This window comes from Erpetoichthys calabaricus, chromosome 4 (assembly GCF_900747795.2).
Source record: "Erpetoichthys calabaricus chromosome 4, fErpCal1.3, whole genome shotgun sequence".
In the NCBI taxonomy this organism is placed as follows: Eukaryota; Metazoa; Chordata; class Cladistia; order Polypteriformes; family Polypteridae; genus Erpetoichthys; species Erpetoichthys calabaricus.
Genome location: NC_041397.2, coordinates 293,752,372 through 293,771,625, shown reverse-complemented (window position 1 = coordinate 293,771,625; position 19,254 = coordinate 293,752,372). Strand labels below are relative to the sequence as shown.

Here is a 19,254-nt window from a genome sequence, read left to right as displayed (position 1 = left end):
AGTATATTGTCAAAAAAGAGGTTCCAGTTATGACCATTACGCATTGAATTTCGAAATGAAACCTGCCTAACTTTTGTAAGTAAGCTGTAAGGAATCAGCCTGCCAAATTTCAGCCTTCCACCTACACGGGAAGTTGGACAATTAGTGATGAGTGAATCAGTCAGTCAGTCAGTCAGTCAGTGAGTCAGTGAGGGCTTTGCCTTTTATTAATTAGTATAGATCTATTCATTTAAAGTGTATGTGCTACAGACCCACAATCTCACAGGGTCATCTTCTGTCTTCTTCTCTCTAAAAACTCTCTAACACTTTTTAGCTTCCCTAATATCCTTCCTAATGGCTGTCCTTGCGCTGTCATGTAACCGATGATTAGTTCTGGAGTTATTGTCTTTTATATTAAAAAGACCTTAAAACTAGTTTATCAGGTGACTTCTTTTTAGGTTTTAGGTATGTTCAACGCTTGTATGGACTGGGTGTTGGGCAAGGTCGTGGGGTCCAGCAGCTGTGGGGCATCTGTTGGTGAAGAGTCATGGATCTTGACTTTGCTGACGATGCTGTGATCTTCGCGGAGTAAATGTAGGCTCTGATCGGGGCACTCGAGAGACTGAGTAAGGAGTCTGAGTGTCTGGGCATGTGAGTGTCCTGGATGAAAACCAAGATCCAGGCCTTTAATGACCTCTTGGACACAGCCATCAGCAGTGTGTCTGTGTGCGGAGAGATAGTCAAACTCATCGAGAGGTTTATTTACCTTGGCAGTGACATTCATGTCTCTGGTGACACTTCCTATGAAGTCAGTAGACAGATTGGGAGAGCATGGGGTCATGAGGTCACTGGAAAGGGGTGTGTGGTGCTCCCGATATCTATGCAAAATGACGAAGGTCCAAGTCTTTAGAGTCCTGGTGCTTATTGTCTTGCTATATGGTTGTGAGACATGGATGCTATCCAGTGACCTGAGCTGAAGACTGGTACTGTGTCTCTCCGGAAAATCCTTGGGTACCGTTGGTTTGAATGAGGCACATTACCTGGCACATTGTGAGGGAGTGTCAGTTACAGCACTACGGCCATGTGGTGCATTTCCCAGAGGGTGATCCAGCTGGTAAGATCCTCATTGTTTGGGACCCGAGTGGCTTGACCAGGCCAAGTGGTCGTCCACGTAACACCTGGCTGCAGCAGATAGAGGGTCACTTCCGGTGGGTGGGACTGGGCTGCGTGTCTGCCTATGGAGTTGCCAACCAGGGATGCTGAGTTGTTTGTTTCGTCGTGTAGTGGGTGCAGCAAAGCACTGTACCAGGGTATGCTCCCCAAATTGACTTGACTTTAGATATGTTCACATAAAAATTAAAAGAACCTTGTAGTCTCATAGTCATGTCGACCTGTTGGCCTGGAAATATAGAATAAAATAGATAGATAGATAGATAGATAGATAGATAGATAGATAGATAGATAGATAGATAGATAGATAGATAGATAGATAGATAGATAGATAGATAGATAGATAGATAGATAGATAGATAGATAGATAGATAGATAGATAGATAGATAGATAGTGTGACAGTTTTAAGGGTCCCCGTGACCATTTGAACCCTCAGACCAGACGTCAGACACCAGATAAAAATCCAAAATGTTATTTATTATAATAATAAATGTGCACAAAGCACCCTTCACTCCACTATACTCCAATAAATCAATAATCACAAATAAACAAACAATACAATCCTCCACTTCCAGACGCGTTGCCACCCTTCCATCCAGCTCAGCTCGTCGTCTGGGATTACCCATGGTCCTTTTATATTCCCTGACCTGGAAGTGGTTCCAACTCTACAGTCCATGTGATTCCTTATTACTTCTGGGTCAGATAAAAAGTCCTTTTCTTCATCCCGGAAGCACATCATTTCCCTTGTCGCCTTGCCTACGACATACTTCCGGGTTATAGGGCATGTAGAATTCCCTGAGCCTCCCTACAGCGTCTCCTGGAGGTCCCCATGGTATCCTACAGGGCTGGTTGTAAAAACTACAAGGTCCATGAGGCCCTGCTGAAATTCGGGGAACCTCTATGCTGCTGGGAGGGCTCCATCTGGCGGCTTGGAGGTGTGGACCGGAATATATGGCCGGCCCTCCCTCACAATAGATAGATAGATAGATAGATAGATAGATAGATAGATAGATAGATAGATAGATAGATAGATAGATAGATAGATAGATAGATAGATAGATAGATAGATAGATACTTTATTAATCCCAAGGGGAAATTCACATACAAAAATGTTGTTCAATAATTTCTTAATTCCTCAATAAATTGTATAATAAAATTCAGTTTTTCTTGAGATGTATCTGTACCACTCATCTTAAAATCTTACAAATTTCCACTTAAAAAACACTGCAGAAAATGCCTGTTTTAAAGAAGAATGGCACTCTGTGCCACCTCAATTACTGAATGTTTTACTCTTTCAAATATACCCTGGGAGAGGTTAGTTCAACTTGGATAACTTCTGTATTTTTATATATATTTAATACTCAGCAAAACAGACCCCAAACCCAATTTTCAAAAACTTTTATTAAGGATCCGTGTTGCTGTCAGGAGCAGGCAGATTTCAACAGAGATTTTAACTCCCTGTCTTTCAAGAAAGTTACGTTTAAGAAATGTGAACTACAAGTAAAACTACTGCTGCTGCTACTACTACTAATAATAGGAAAAATGTACTGCTCAAAGGGTGATCTTTAATGGCCTTTGAGACTTAGGCGAGATTCTCATTTCTGTTTCATTTAAGAACCAACTTTGTCACAGGTGTTTCTCCTAATATTCCTTAGGAGGAATAGCTTTAGCTAAAAAGGAGACATGAGATACAACTGAGGTAAGGGCAGTCAGAATTGAGAATCTGGTTGGAAAAGCATGTTATATTTTGTGAGATCATTTTCTAGTCTTATTTTAATTTCGTTCAAGAAGTCATATTTGTGACTTATTATTGGATTGACACCTTCATCCAAGGTGTCTTACAAAATCTGACATACAATTGGTTACAATTCTTTAGCTTTTCTACTTTCAGCACAGGCAGGTGAAGTGAGTTTCTTGTGATCACACAGGTGTCAGTAGTGGGATTTGAACCAAAAACCTCAGAGTTTGAAGTCTAAAGTCTTAACTATTCCCCCATACTGCCTTCCTGTAGTCTGAGTAGGATTTCATTGGAGCACAGCAATATAAATTGGAGCACTAATAGAATTATTCAAAAGCAAGAAGTACAGTTTTGTAATCCTAGTAAAGTGTTTTAGTATCACAAACTGCAGCCCTCACACTTCACCAGATATTACTGAGCACACAGTGCTAATACTTTGAAATTGGCAAAAAAAAAAAAATGTTAAGCCACTACTTGGAGAATCCTGAGCCCATGGTGTGACTCTGCTGAGATCTGTGCTGAAACTCAAGAGGAAACACTTGGGATTTTGTCTAAGGAGAAAGATCTGAGAAGCATCAGACAAAAGAAAATTCCTCCGTTTTGTTTCTTTCTGATCTCATTGTTGTCTAGGTGGAACCAAAAAGATATTAAGGAGATCATTTTCTTGATTTTTCATTCCTGTAATAGCAATGCATTTTAAAGTGCTGTTAAAAAGTGTGCATTTGAGGAAGTTTACTATCACAGATACTGTTACTGCATTCTGCTATCACTGTAATTTGACTCACTGTTAAAATATTTAATAATGTAGTAAGTGACTCTTTGAAGTATCTAAAAAACACGTAAAATTGTCCAACTTTTAAATCAGTGTGCCTGAATGGTATGTCATGTGTTCCTTCTCTAACTTGTTTCCATTTCTGAAGCTCACGTGTAACGTCTGAATGATACATTTCTTCTGCCCCTTCTTTCTCTTCTAGACACCTTGTTTAGCAGCCTGGGTCTTGGAGCCACTGTGGGGCTGGGCGTCGCAGCACTTCTCCTCATCCTCGTAGCTGTGGATGTCAGCTGTTTCTTCCTGAAGCAATGTGGCCTTTTGATGTGCATAACGAGAAGAATCTGCGGAAAGAAGACGGCTACAAGCGGGAAAAGCAAAGACTTGGAAGAAGGGAAAGCCGCTTATCTGTGAGTTTGGCACACTGGGGCGTTTTTCTCCTCTGGGACACTGACGAGCTGGGTTAGTGCAGATCTTACGGAGGTAGTGTGTGAATTGTTTGTCATGAGACCCTACAGTTTTTTTTACGTCTAGCACTGTTTTATAGCAGAATAATGAAAGAATACAATAATGAAAGCTAGCAAAGGATGACTTTTAAATTTTTCCAAATTCTGCATTTGGAAGACCCATGTGCTTGCCAAGCTTTTTAAATAACTTTCATTCTAAATAAAATCTTCAGTTTTCATTATGTTACGCGAACGGCATGATGGGTCATGATCCTACATCTTGGGTTCGAATCTCATGGTTATGTGGAATATGCTCATTCTCTCCATGTCTGTAGAGACTTTCCTCCAGTTAAGATGGTTCTTCTGCTGTTGTGAGCGCAGAACATGCTGTGAATGAATTTTGAATGCTTTTGTGATTGGAAAAATTAATAAATCGATATTTTGGGGAGAGTCAAAAGAATCGTTATAAAAGTTAGGTAGAGATCAAAATCAAAATTCAAAAGATCAACACTGCATGAAAAGGCAAAGTCAAAAAATAACAAAGCAAGTTATAACCACTAGACAATGTCCCTAACGATATTTGTTTTTTTAAATAGAGTTTTCAATGCTTTTTCGGTCCACCAGTAGAATACAGAAGGTTGCCTGTCACCTTCTTTAATGGACGATTTAAGTGATGTCACAATCATCCTGATGAAACGACTCGATGATGGCAACCAGCCTAGAAACCATAAACAAGATGACACTGTGGCAATACATGACAATAAATTCTATAGTAAACAAAATGTTCATATTCATAACTAAGTGGTAGGTTAACTGGAGATTCCCTTTGAGTGGAGTGTATGTCGGAGTGAGCCCTGAGGTGGACTGGCTAGCCACCCAGGCCTGATTCCTGCCTTGCAGTAGATGCGGTCAGGATAGGCGCCAGCCTACCATGGCAATAAAATAGATTAATCAGGATTGAAAAGGCAATATCTTGCTCATTGTACACTACTTTATGTACACACTTTATTTTGTCACACGTAAGGCGTACTTGGTGATCAGCCTCAGTGTGAGCAGGAAAGCAGTCAGAAAGAGGACGAGAAAAGCAAAACAGCACTCTTTCAGAAGTGTATTACCTTATGGGGCAGCAAGAGTTGTTGCCTTGCCTCAAGTTTATTGTTGATTAGTTTTGTTAATATTTAAATGTATTCTTTCATAGTATTATTAATTCTGTTTTTGTTTTGTTGATTCTTTGTACTTAGGTCATGTTATGGCTTTTATTACTATTGTGTTTATTGAATACCACTTTGAATTAGTTAAATAAGGGATGGCTTTGTTTTAATTATCCGTCTCATTCAAGTTGAGGACTAAGGAGGCGGGGCCACTTGATTACACAAGCAGTACAAACAGAAAAGCTGCTCTTTTCATAGCTACTTCGCCATCCTGGTTTTGACTCCCACTGTGTTAGTTGATGATTTGGTTTGGCTTTCCTGGCTACTGACCCCTCCTGTAAAAGTGCTGATTCTGTTTTTGTGTCTATTGGATGTGTTTGTTTTAAGTTTTTGCTTTTTAGGCCCAAACTTATTTTGGATTATTTTTTGCCTGCTTAGCCTTTCTTGTGCCCTTTTTGAATTCGTGAATAAATTATTAAAATTTAAAGGAACTCCGTTTTTGTTTAACCTAAAATTAAAGAGTTTATGTTTTTTCTCTCTGCATATCGGAGCATTTTGTGACTTTGAAGGCTGATGTTATGATTTAGTGTGATTTTTCCTCAAAGACCACCCGTGTTTTTTCATAGCTTTCATCTCCCCCTGCAAATCCAGCAAATCCCTAAAAATACACTGCTTCTCAGGGTCACTCATAATGGTCCAATTAAGTGCTCTGTAAGTGCTAGCAGGTAAACTTTTGAGCAACTTTTGAGACATGCGTAAAAAACAAAACAAAACAAAAAAACAATAACGTAAAATGAAACCGAAGCCCAAAAACGAGGGATAATAATTGTGATGAAGCTACCAAGAGGGTCAAAACCAAAAGTACAAGCGGAAAAGAACACAAAGATAGACTTTGAATATTTTAGAGATTTGGTATCCGTAGATTGGGTAAAGTAAGCACCCATACCTATCCACTTATCCCATCGTATCAATTATATATGGGTCTCAACCTTAGAGGCTACACCCCTAGTAATGTTGGAAGTGGAACTAATGAGGGAACATACACTGGTGGCCTTTGAGGACCTAAAATTATACCAAATCAGTATAGTTGAACCCTGTCTGTTGAGTTTAGGGCTTGGCTGCCTGGGGAAAGGTCCAGAACTGATTAAGAAGTGGCCTTTTTGTGTAGGATTGTGGCGCTTTTTAGTGACAGGAATCACAGCATATTTTAGGTGAACTGGGGCAAGCAACCTAGATGACAACAAACATGAAGCTAGGGATGTGAATAAAAATCTTTTAAACTATTTAGCTCTTTGAAGACAAAACTGTTTAGGAAATGTAATGCACGCAACAAGGAAAGCAAGATTTCAATAGACTGTAGCTGCCATGTCATAATGCATATTGATACTATGATTCAAAATTGCACAACTGAATCAAGTAATATAAATGTGAGAATGATCAACCAAGTCTACGTCGGGCCCCCTCATTTCACTTGCACGATGAGAATGTCTAAATACATTAAATCTACTCGCATGGGCACCTTCCATAATGCAGCAATGGGGAGGTTAGATATCAGGCAGCCAGCAAACAAAGTTGAAATGAAACCTGAGGCTGAGATACTAGGGTATGAAGCTTGTGCAGACTAAGAAAAGAAGTGTTAGACCTTTCTTAGATTCAGGAAATAATATTGTTAGAATAGTAAGCAATGTTTGTCATCATATAAAACAGTTGTTCTACAACTCCTGATAATTACACTATAAACAAGCAGTAACATACCTGTGCTTACCATTCTATGTCATATTATGAGGACTATATATTTGAACTACGTTATTTGTCAAAACTTAAACGGCATTGCAAATACTTTTACTTTTATTTATATGTGTGAGAATTTGTGCTGAACTCTGCTTATATCACAATGCAAAATTGTAACAAAGACCAAGATGGAAAACAAAGGCAGAACTCACACTTTAGCCATTTCTGTTTTAGGCTTATTGCAAATTGTATTTTTGCTCCTGTGACTTAAAGGGTGCACCCCAGGATCCCAAATTCCAGACACAAGTACATAAAAACACACTTATGGGTACAAATGAAGTGTATCTTATTAAACTAAATACCTTGCACAGATTCTTCCTCCAACACCAGTAATCACAAGCACAGTCCAATGCAGTAATTCCTCCACTCTCCTCCAGGCAAGTCTTGTCCTCTGCCTCCAGACTCCAACTCCCTAAGTGAGGCGAGACACTCCTTTGGTCTTGGACCCAGCAGCGGTTTCGGTGCCACAGCATTGCATGAAAGATGCTGCCCATAACAGGGAGAATCTCTCCTGACAGCACCCTCTAGCGGCACCCAATGATCCCGACACCCAAACTGGAACCTGGTCAGAGGAGCACTGCCACCGCTAGTTCTGAGGGATGAATTGCCCTCCCTAATGGGATAGAAACCTGGGATTTTCCTGGCCAGGTTATGCCTCCATTCTTGCACTCCTTCCATTAGTGAGCAGAGAGTTTTCCTTGGAGCCAATTGGAAAGCTAGTCTACCTTCTCCTGTACTTATACTTCCCAGTCTCTGTAAAATGTTCCGCCTTTACTGCTACAAAATTAGATAAAATCTGATCATTAGTAACCAGTTATCTTACTTCAGTTACAATGTTTCAAAATTCACACTGCCAAAATTTGTTGGAACTTTTGTATATTGTATTTTAAACAAAGCAATCTGCCTACTTTGAATATTTTAGTGCTTTACATAAACTCAATATAATACCATTTGCTATTTACATATGTCTGTTACCTTTATGCTGTATTGTCTTGTGCATTGTATGACTGTATAGATGCCGACTGGACAGCCAGTTTTCCTTATGATTCTACTGCACCGATAAGACCCCTTATTCATCCATCCATTGTCCAACCCGCTGAATCCGAACACAGGGTCACGGGGGTCTGCTGGAGCCAATCCCAGCCAACACAGGGCACAAGGCAGGAACCAATCCCGGGCAGGGTGCCAACCCACCGCGGGACACACACAAACACACCAAGCACACACTAGGGACAAATTAGAATCATCAATCCACCTAACCTGCATGTCTTTGGACTGTGGAAGGAAACTGGAGCACCCGGAGGAAACCCACGCAGACACGGGGAGAACATGCAAACTCCACGCAGGGAGGACCCGGGAGGCGAATCCAGGTTTCCTAATATTTAATACCACTGTGCCACCGTGCCACCAAGACCCCTTATGCTTTTTGTTTATTATTGTGCAAACTCTCAAACCAAGTAATTAGTTCAGCTAATTATCATGAATGTCTTTTTGACAATGAGGAAACCCTGAAGTTTCCACACACAACCTTCACATCCAATTTTCCAAACCTGCCTTATCCATTATAAATACAACACATAAAATGTGGAAAACAAAAAAAAAGGGCTGAGATTGCAACTCATCTAACCATACTTGGAAAATTTTAGTACAGCCACTGGCAGCACATTATTGGCTCTCAGAATAGGTCAAGCACTGAAACTTTGTCGTCACAGAGTCATGGAATTTGTCACCCCCTTCAATTCCTAGTCATGTAATCTGACATCTGCAAGGCAATCCAGTAAATCTGACAGTTGGGTAATGGGCTACTGGCCTTAAACCACATTTGAAGAAGTGTTGGAGAAACTGAAAGCCGAGTATGAACTGAGATTCCAGGACGTGATTGAGTACAGATATAGTGTCAGGTTTCATGTAATTGTGTTCACCCTGACCCCAGTGCTACCCTAAGTGCTGAGTGCAGTTCTTTGGAAAGTGAAGTTGTTGATCTTCAGATTAAAGACACAATGAAACCTGTGTTTACTAGAGATGTTGGTCACCTCTGAAGTAGGATAAATAAGGTAGACTTTCTTAAAATTAAAACACTTAGTGCAAAAGATAATGTCCTTTTCTTTGGATTTTCAAGAAGGAATGTGTATTTTCTAGAGCAATTATATGATAAAAAGAAAAAATAAGAACAGATTTATTAATTGATAACTGGACTAAGTACTCAGAACTGCCACAACAGACTTAATATAACATTGTGACTATGAAGGCAGAAGGTGGCATGGCTCTACCTAACCTTCAATTTTATTACTTAGCATCAAATATAGAAGCTATAAAATCTTAATATTGACACAAATAGATCCACACAAACACAGGCTTGGTCTGCAATAGAAATAAAATCCTGCAGAACTTCTTTATATTCCTTGCTTTGTACCCCAGTAAATACAAATTATTACCAATTAACTAACAACCCCAATGTGCTTCATTGACTCAGAATATGGAACCAATGTAGGAAGTACTTCAAGATAGAGAAACCTTTATCTGTGGCACCTCTGCACGAGAACCATCTTTATCCACACTCTCAAACGTACGCAGTTTTCAATGTTTGGAAAATATACAGGACTAAATTACTTAGAAATTTGTACATAGATAACATCTTTGCATCCTACAAACAATTACACTCCAAATTTAACTTTCCATCAACACATTTCTTCCACTACCTTCAAATTAGAAACTTTGCTAAACAAAACCTGCCCAATTTTCCTCACCTCACACCAACCTCTATTGTGGAAAAAATATTGATCAGTCTTGAGGACTCATACAGAATCTCCATAATATATAAAACCATTTTACAGTCCCTCTCTTTCAAAGATCCAAGAGGACAGTGGGAAAAAGATCTCTCACTCAAAATCTCAGAAAAAGAGTGGAAGGCAGCTATGCACAGAATTCACTCGAGCTCCATATGTGCAAAGCATTCAATTATTCAACTTTACAGCTTTTATCGAGCATATCTCTCTCGTTTAAAATGGTCCAAAATGTTTCCAGGGTGAGATGTAACCTGCAAACATTGCAATCGAGCTCCAGCCTCACTGGGTCACATGTTTTGGGTATGCACCAAATTAACATCATTCTGGACCAAAATCTTTAATTGCCTTTCAGACAGCTTTGGTGTCCCAATCCATCCTAACCCATTAACATCTGTGTTTGGTGGGCTAACAGAGGGGCTTAAAGTGGAGAAGGACAAACAAACTGTAATTGATTTCACTATTGGCACGTAGACTTGTCTTGCTCAACTAAAAGAATCATAACCCACCTCTTTTAAGTCAGTGGGTAACTGATGTTATATACTATTGTGGCACTATTGTGGCAAATGTGGCCCACCTGCCAAGTTGTTTTGCCTGCCTAAGGTAAAGTCATCCCTGATGGAGGATCACAGGAATCGTGGGGTAGAGGGGTCCTTTCATCGGATTGGCTGGCTCAGCACTGGCCCAGCTGTGGAATGGCCAAATGAGGGAGGCAGCTTGATGGCTGAGGTCTCCAGGGCTCTAAACAAATCCAAATCATATTATGTGATATTATCTACTGTTAAATTCTGCTCCGTATTTGTAAAATTTTTATTTTTATACTGTATTGAGGATTTGTTTTGTTTTGTGTATTGTATTGTATTGTATTGATCCCCTTCTTTTTGACATCCACTGCACGCGCAACCTACCTGGAAATGGGTCTCTCTTTGAACTGCCTTTCCCAAGGTTTGTTCCATTTTTTCCCTACAAGGTTTTTTTTTGGGGAACTTTTCCTTGTCGTTTTAGAGAGTCAAGGCTGGGGGGCTGTCAAGAGGCAGGGTCTGTTAACCCCTTAACCGCCCTCTGCCGGATATATCTGGCATCGTAGCTTTAATGCTGACACCTTACTGCCGGAATTATCCGGCACATTTGCCTGTGGTTATGTGAATGCCTGGCGCGTAGTATAACTGACGGTTTGGCGTGGGTATTATTACTACGTTGTATTTCGACAACTCTGCGCTTGTATTGGCTGATCACGTGATGTGATTCGAAAGTGAAAGCTGTGAATATGGCGAAACGTAAACTGACTTCAAGTGAGGTTTTGCAGGCGATTTTGGACAATAATTCTGATCATGATTGTAGCAGTTCTGAAGAAGATTTTAGCAACAATGATGATCAGCAACGTGCGCTGCATGATACTGTGAATGACGGCGCATCGGATGACGGCGATGAGTGGGTGTATCCCCAGCATCTCAACTGGACTGCTGCCCGAGGTGAACTACCTTTTCTGTATCCGTTTGAGGCAACGTGTGGCTTTACTGTTGATGTAAACAATTACACTGCTGAGCAGTTTTATGAGCTGTTTGTGTCACCTGATTTGATCAGACATTTTGCTCATCAGACAAATCTGTATGCAGCACAGTTTATTGAGAAAAATCCCAATTTACCTCCACATTCCCGTGTTCGTGCTTGGGTAGACACTGATGAAAACGAAATGAAAAAATTCATTGGGATTTTGATGTTGATGGGAATAATCAGAAAACCAGATATTGAGATGTACTGGTCTACAGATCCTATGTATGCAACACCTATTTTTGCAGCTGTCATGACACGTAACCGATTCTCTTTGCTGCTGAAATTCTTTCATTTGAATGACAACAGAAACGAGCCAGATAAGAAAGATCCAAACCGCGACCACTTGTTCAAGCTACGTCCTTTGATTGATCATTTATTTGAAGCATTTCAGTTGCCCTACATGCCAGGACCGTCAGTTACAGTTGATGAAAGTTTATTGTTGTGGAAGCCTGAGAAAAGGTACATTTTGTGTTTTATTATGTGTTTGCCCATTTCTAGAACTTGCACAACATTTAGTGGTCAATACTGCTTGAATAAATGTAAAAAATGTAAAAAAAATGTAAAAAAGTAAAAAAACGAAAATTGTTCAGATTTCGCCTGGCGTGGGGAATATTTAGGGAGTTGGCGGTTAAAGGGTTAAAGCCCATTGCAGTGCTTCTTGTGTGATTTTGGGCTATACAAACATAAATTGTATTGTATTGTATTGTATTTAAAATATGGAAAAAATCTAATTCTCATTTAGAGGATCTGTGCAAAACTTTTTTAAAAACTGGCAGGGTCTACTCAATAACATTTTAGAATAAGCTTTTAAATTGGGGAAAAGCATTTTCTCCTCCTTTTTTCCCTACTATTAAAGTTTTACTCTGTTTGTTGGCCTAGCTCTCTTTCTTTATGGGTGGGGATTGATTTGAACTTAGTTTTGTCAAGTTTGATTTGCTTGTATGGAACGTTACTTGGTTTTAATAATTCAATAAAATGTTAAAAAAAAAAAAACATTGTGACTACCAAGCAGATGCACACACACTTTGCTCATGTCCCCACTAAGGTAGGCCTTGAACTAATGTTAGCTGCTGTGTGACCATCTCAGATGAACACTAGATAGATAGATAGATAGATAGATAGATAGATAGATAGATAGATAGATAGATAGATAGATAGATAGATAGATAGATAGATAGATAGATAGATAGATAGATAGATAGATAGATAGATAGATAGATACTTTATTAATCTCCAAGGGGAAATTCACATACTCCAGCAGCATACTGATAAAAAATAATATTAAATGAAAGAGTAATAACAATGCAGGTATACAGACAGACAATAACTTTGTATAATGTTAACGTTTAACCCCCCCATGGGTGGAACTGAAGAGTCGCATAGTGTGGGGGAGGACCGATCTCCTCAGTCAATCAGTGGAGCAGGATGGTGACAGCAGTCTGTCGCTGAAGCTGCTCCTCTGTCTGGAGATGATACTGTTCAGTGGATACAGTGGATTCTTCATGATTGACAGGAGCCTGCTCAGTGCCCGTCACTCTGCCACAGATGTCAAACTGTCCAGCTCCATGCCTACAATAGAGCCTGCCTTCCTCACCAGTTTGTCCAGGTGTGAGGCGTCCTTCTTCTTTATGTTGCCTCCACAGCACACCACCGCGTAGAAGAGGGCACTCGCCATAACCGTCTCATAGAACATCTGCAGCTTCACTAAGGAAAACACACAAATTAAATATTGTGCAAAAAAGCTAGGGAGTTTGCTAAATATGGTTGAATTGATCAGTGTGACCCTCCATTCTATTGCCTCCTGCCAATATAGACTCTTTAAAAATAGAGACTGTGAATACCACCATCCTATGTGAAGTTCCTCACTGATACATTGATAGGGATCACCTCTGAAACAACAATTTATTTCTTGTATTGCCCAAAATCATGTAAGGAATTCCTCAATGGGCTTTAACAGGCCCATTTTTTGACAGCCCCTAAGCCTAGACTCCCTAAGAAGACAAGAATAAACTCCTAAAATAAATTTTAAAAAATCCTTGTAGGGGAAATAAATTGAACAGATCTTCCATCCATCCATTTTCCAACCCGCTGAATCCGAACACAGGGTCACGGGGGTCTGCTGGAGCCAATCCCAGCCAACACAGGGCACAAGGCAGGAACCAATCCCGGGCAGGGTGCCAACCCACCGCAGGACACACACAAACACACACTAGGGACAATTTAGAATCGCCAATCCACCTAACCTGCATGTCTTTGGACTGTGGGAGGAAACCGGAGCACCCGGAGGAAACCTACGCAGACACGGGGAGAACATGCAAACTCCACGCAGGGAGGACCCAGGAAGTGAACCGAGGTCCCCAGATCTCCCAACTGCGAGGCAGCAGCACTACCCACTGCGCCACCGTGCCGCCTGAACAGATCTTGAGAAAGGCAATTCAGAAAAAGACCCCCTTCCAGGAAGATTGGACATGAGATGGGTGTCAGAAAAATGGGGCACAACAGAACACAAGTGTCCCTCTTCACAGAGCTAGATGGCCAATCTGTCACTGTCATCTGATAAATACAGTACAACAGTACAAGCTACTTCTTGCATAGAGGTCCTCAACAAGTGCTTGTACAGACCACCATGATAAATCTCAAACCAAAATGCAAGATGAGATTAATCCACTCACTAAATACAGAATTATCACATTTAGGATACAGATTTTTTCAGAAACTAATTAGCATCAATGAAAAACAACAAAATCTGTAGGAAAGAAGTCAGACAAGCCAGACACAGTCAGAGATCTGGAGACCTTGGCCAACAAGCCGCCTCCCCCTTATTGCCTAATCCACAGCTGAGTCAGTGCTGGGCCGGCCAATGAGATAATCAGATGAAAGATCCTCCTACCTGATGATTCCAGTGCTCCTTTACCAGAGATGATTTTTCCATAGGCAGACAAACAACTTGACAGTAGAGCAGTGGCACCAAAGTGCTACGTGAAAGGACGCCGAGAAGAAAAACCGAATACAACAAATACAAGAGCTCTCTGTGACTTTGTAAATGAAGCTTACCATTTCTTACTCTGTTTGGGCACTGTTCCTCTCCTCTCTCCTTTTTTCTGTTCCACCTCTCACCCATTTTTCCAGCCCTCATTCTAGGGTTCCCTCCAGTCGCACAAGAAACCTCAATACATTTACTGCCTCACCTTATGCACCTTCCCAGACATGACCCAGGGAAAACATCTTTGAAGAGGTGCATAAAAACATTCCAGACATTCATTACAGATGCAAGCAAAGAGTCCATCACATCTTAAATTCTATTCTGACTGCATGGAACAATGTTTGCTACTTTAGCAGCTCTGTCACAGAAGTATTTAATTTTGTGATTGGTAGTGCCAGTCTTAAACCACACTTCACGTTACCGTGGTGATATCTCATCTGTCACTCCACTCATCTTCTGTAGTTTGTGTTTTGATTTGACAATCTGAAGTACAGTTTTGACTAATGCTTTTGTAATATACAACTTTAGAAGTTCACTGAACTCTTGTACCAATATTTCTAAGTGAGCACTAAAATAAGAAACTGTAACACCATGCAACATTTTTATTTTTTATCCCAACCACTTGTATGTATGTATGTATTTATTTATAACTAGTTTTTGCCACCCTTTGTGCCCCTAAATGAACTTTTACACTGCTGGCTTTGTTTCTTAAATAACAAACACGGAGTACTACATATATGGACATTTGACTTCTAATTCACTCCTTTTCTTTCTGCTGTATTCCATAACGTAATATTGCCTTCTAACAATATGACACTTTTCAAAGCTTATCCAAATACTCTTCCCCATAATGTTTTATGTTCAGAAGACAAAATGAATAATTAAAGCTGTTTGCAACTGTAGTAGGCCCATAATGTCAGTAGAATAAGCGTTCAGAGTTTGGTTTCAAAACATCTTACTTTGTTATAAAACACATGCTATTTTTCCAATTTGCCTTTCTGTTCAATTCGACTTTGTGGTGCTGCATTAATGCAAATATGTCCATGTGTAAATTTTTATAAATATTTACACATGAGTGTAATATGATAAACACACTCAAACCTAAAGCAATGTGAGCAACTTAAATGGCTGATCAAGCTTAACCTAAGATGTCCAGACAATCATAAAAATACTGTCACAGTTGCAGAAAGCATCTGTGCCCTAGAAAACTTGTCCTCTTAATTACTGTCTGTCTGTCTGTCTTTCGTCTATTAACTGTTTCCTTCCCTAGTTAGGTTAACTGGCACCTATAAATTGTCCTGAAACATTTGAACGTGGCCTTTAATGACCTCTTGGGAACGGCCCTCAGCAGTGTGTCTGTTTGCGGAGAGAGTGACGACCTCGTCGAGAGGTTTACTTACCTCGGCAGTGACATTCATGTCTCTGGTGACTCTTCCTATGAAGTCAGTAGATGGATTGGGAGAACATGGGGGGTCATGATGTAGCGGGGCTACATAGTAGTAATAGTGTTGTCAGTGTTAGTACCATGTGCGTCTTGTTTCCATCATCCCGTTTGCTGTTTGTGTGTCAGTGAATGTCGTCTCCATAAAGGGGGACGGTTGATGGGAGGAGACCGCAGCCTCAATCCTGGAAAACACCTGTTTGCTATTAATCAATTACATCCATCACAGGACTATTTAAGCAAACAGGAGGGAACAGAAAAAGAAAGAAGGAGAGGAGAGAAGGAGACTTTTTCATTTTCATGATCACGAGCCATCTGTACCTGCTGTATTCCACATCACGCATTTTCATCCAGTTTGTTTTTCAATCCGCCAGACTTACTTCAATACCCTCATCACGAGAGACCCTGGGGTCGGACTTCATCATCCGTCACGCGCCGAGGATTCACGGTGAGGCTGCTCCATTTTGTTCCGGGAAATACAAACACTCCACGTATCGGTTAACCAGTCAGCTGCATTTCAGGACAATTATATATTCGGACTCAAGTTCACGACCATTCAGTTCCGTATCTCATTCAGTTTTTGTTATTTGTGTTGTTTGTTATATGTTACAAGGACAAGGGAGGGTTTATTGTGTGTGTATATATATATATACTGTATATATGGCGTTGTTGCTTTGGTGGAGGGATATATATATATACTAGTCATTTAGCCCGTTACAATAACAGGCACTAGAACAGTAGTGCATAAACATTAGTAGGAACAGCCTATATTAAATGGCAAGGGACTTTGACCTCAGTCTTTTTGTTGGTCGTATTTTTCTTTCTTTCAGCCTTTCTTTTGTTGATGTTTACTTGCTGAGCTGACCGTTCTTCATGGGCTGCCACCGTGTATTGTGTGCCTTTAATTTTCTGTGACAGTAATACTGTCTTGTACGGCTCTATTCAATAAGGGCACGCACAAAAAGGCGAGCTTCAAAAGGGCGACCTCAATTGAGCGCGGCGAATAAAGGCGTTCGTAGATAATTTAGTTCAAATGGCTCTGGAATATGTGAAGAGCAACAAAGGTGTAGATCTTTATTTACGCGCGCCTTTATTCGCTGCGCCCAATTGAGGTCACCCTTTTGAGGCTCGCCTTTTTGTGCGCGCCTTTATTGAAGGATACCATCTTGTACGTCCGCTGGCTTGTACGTCCGTAATATACCTTTAATTTTCTCTGGCGGTAATACAGGCATGCGTGTCGGTAATATGCCTTTAATCTCCTCTGACAGTAATACTGGCTTGTATGTGGCTGTAATATGCGTCACTGTATTGTGTACCTTTAATTTCCTCTCGCAGTAATACTGGTTTGTATTTCCGTAAAACGCCACTAACTTTCTCTGACAGTAATATCGCGCATCGCACCGTGCCCCGCGCATGCGCACTTCACCAGAAGACACACACACGGACACCTGGACGCACATAGGGATTTTATATATATATATATATATATATATATATATATATATATATATATATATATATATATATATATATATATATATAGTGCATTTTCTTTCTTGTTATTGCTCATTTAATATAACTAATTGCCTATTTTTACATATCATCTGTTTTTTGCGTGCTTGATTAAACCGTCGATTGTGGGGAAAATTTTCATTTGTTAGAGGTACGGCTTGTTATTTAGATTCGGTTCAGTAATGTATCCAGGCCACAGGTCTTGGAGGTGTAGCTGCCGGCCGGGTAAGGGGTCAGCCGTTACAATGACGTCGCTGGAAAGGGGTGTGTGGCGCTCCCGATATCTGTGCAAAAGGACGAAGGCCCAATTCTTTAGAGTCCTGGTGCTTCCTGTCTTGCTATATGGTTTTGAGACATGGACGCTATCCAGTGACCTGAGATGAAGTCTGGACTCCTTTCATACTGTGTCTTTGGAGAATTCTTGGGTACCGCTGGTTTGACTTTGTGCTGCTCATGGAGTCCTGAATGAGGCACATTACCTGCATTGTGAGGGAGCGTCAGTTACGGCACTACAGCCATGTGACGCGTTTCTCCGAGGGTGATCCAGCTCGTAGGATCCTCATTGTTGGGGACCCGAGTGGCTGGACCATGCCAAGGGGTCACCCATGTAACACCTGGCTGCGGCAGATAGAGGGTCATTTCCGGAGGGTGGGACTGCACCGCGTGTCTGCCTTTGGGGTTGCCAACCAGGATCCCGAGTTGTTTCGTTGTGTGGTGGGTGCAGCAACGCACTGTACCGATGCACGCTCCCCAGCTTGACTTGTATATGTGTGTGTGAGTGTGTGTGGGTGTATGCGCTTCTGTGTCCTGTAGTAAAATGGTGTCTTATCCCGGGATGAAGTTCTGCCCCCAAAATTGCAATAACTGAGCAAGATAAGTGTATATGCTGATAGCAATTAAAGCTTGCATTCTATGAGCCGTTATGTTTTCCTTGTGCAGTGCATGACACTGTTATCATGGTTGTACTTATAGGAACAGAGGAATTTGTTGAATACTAATGACATACTGATGAACTGGAGTGATTACTTTCACTTATCTAAATAAAATAACCAGTTGAAATTACAAAATACAGAAAATGAATGAAAAAAAAATAACAAATTCAATCAAAAGACATTATGTTGCATTCAGACAATAAAAAATAAATAAATGCATATCTTAATATACTTTGTAAGAAAAGGATTGGTTCATATGGACAAAGTATGACATTTTAAGTTTCAGCATTGCAAGACTTTTCAGCAAATTATAACAAAGATAATTCTTAAATAATATAAACATTCCAATGATTTGTACAAAGTTTTATATTAAAGAGCATATTAACATTGGATAAGTTTACCTGAGACATACAGTAATTTTAATAGAATATTGATGAAATACATGAAACTCTCTGTAAACTATGTTAGCTGCAGGGGTAGAGGATTAAACCATTTTTAATAATCCCTTAGACAGTGTTGCTAATTACACTGCACAACAAAGTTTTTGCTTCTTGAACACTGTTGGGTGTTTCTTACAGATTTTTGTGTGCTGATCACGAATATCACATCAAAATTTACCGTTTTAGAGAAATCTTCAGTTGTGTTATGATTTTTCTTATATTTGTATCCAAACATTTTCGCTCCCCTAAGTGACTTATCAACAACGGTTTGTGCCACCTGGGCATGTCCAGGTATGGAATCAGGCCAGGTTGGAAGCTGTTCTGTGGAAGTTGACATCCTGGGCAGATCTGAACGAGCCTGACGCTGTCTCAGCATGTTATAATGGTGACTTGCATACACCGATCCTGCTCATTTGAGTAATAGTGATAGCCACTGCAAAAAAGATTTTTTAAAATGTCTTGCTTCCTGAAAAGTTTTTGCGGATTGTGACAGGTATCTACTGGGTATGCACAAATATAGTTTAGGTTTTACTGCATCACATAGGAACTTTGAGAAATAGACAT

At 40.3% G+C, this 19,254-nt stretch overlaps 1 protein-coding gene across 2 annotated transcripts in view; it reads left to right on the top strand.

Moving 5' to 3' along the window:
• LOC114651263 (neural cell adhesion molecule 2-like) overlaps positions 1-19,254 on the top strand; it is a 1,104,951-nt gene that overhangs the window by 1,053,446 nt on the left and 32,251 nt on the right. For both annotated transcript variants that reach the window (XM_051927215.1, XM_051927216.1), the window contains exon 16: positions 3,863-4,067. In XM_051927215.1, the coding sequence (XP_051783175.1) occupies positions 3,863-4,067 (205 nt within the window). The remainder of the gene's footprint in view (positions 1-3,862; positions 4,068-19,254) is intronic.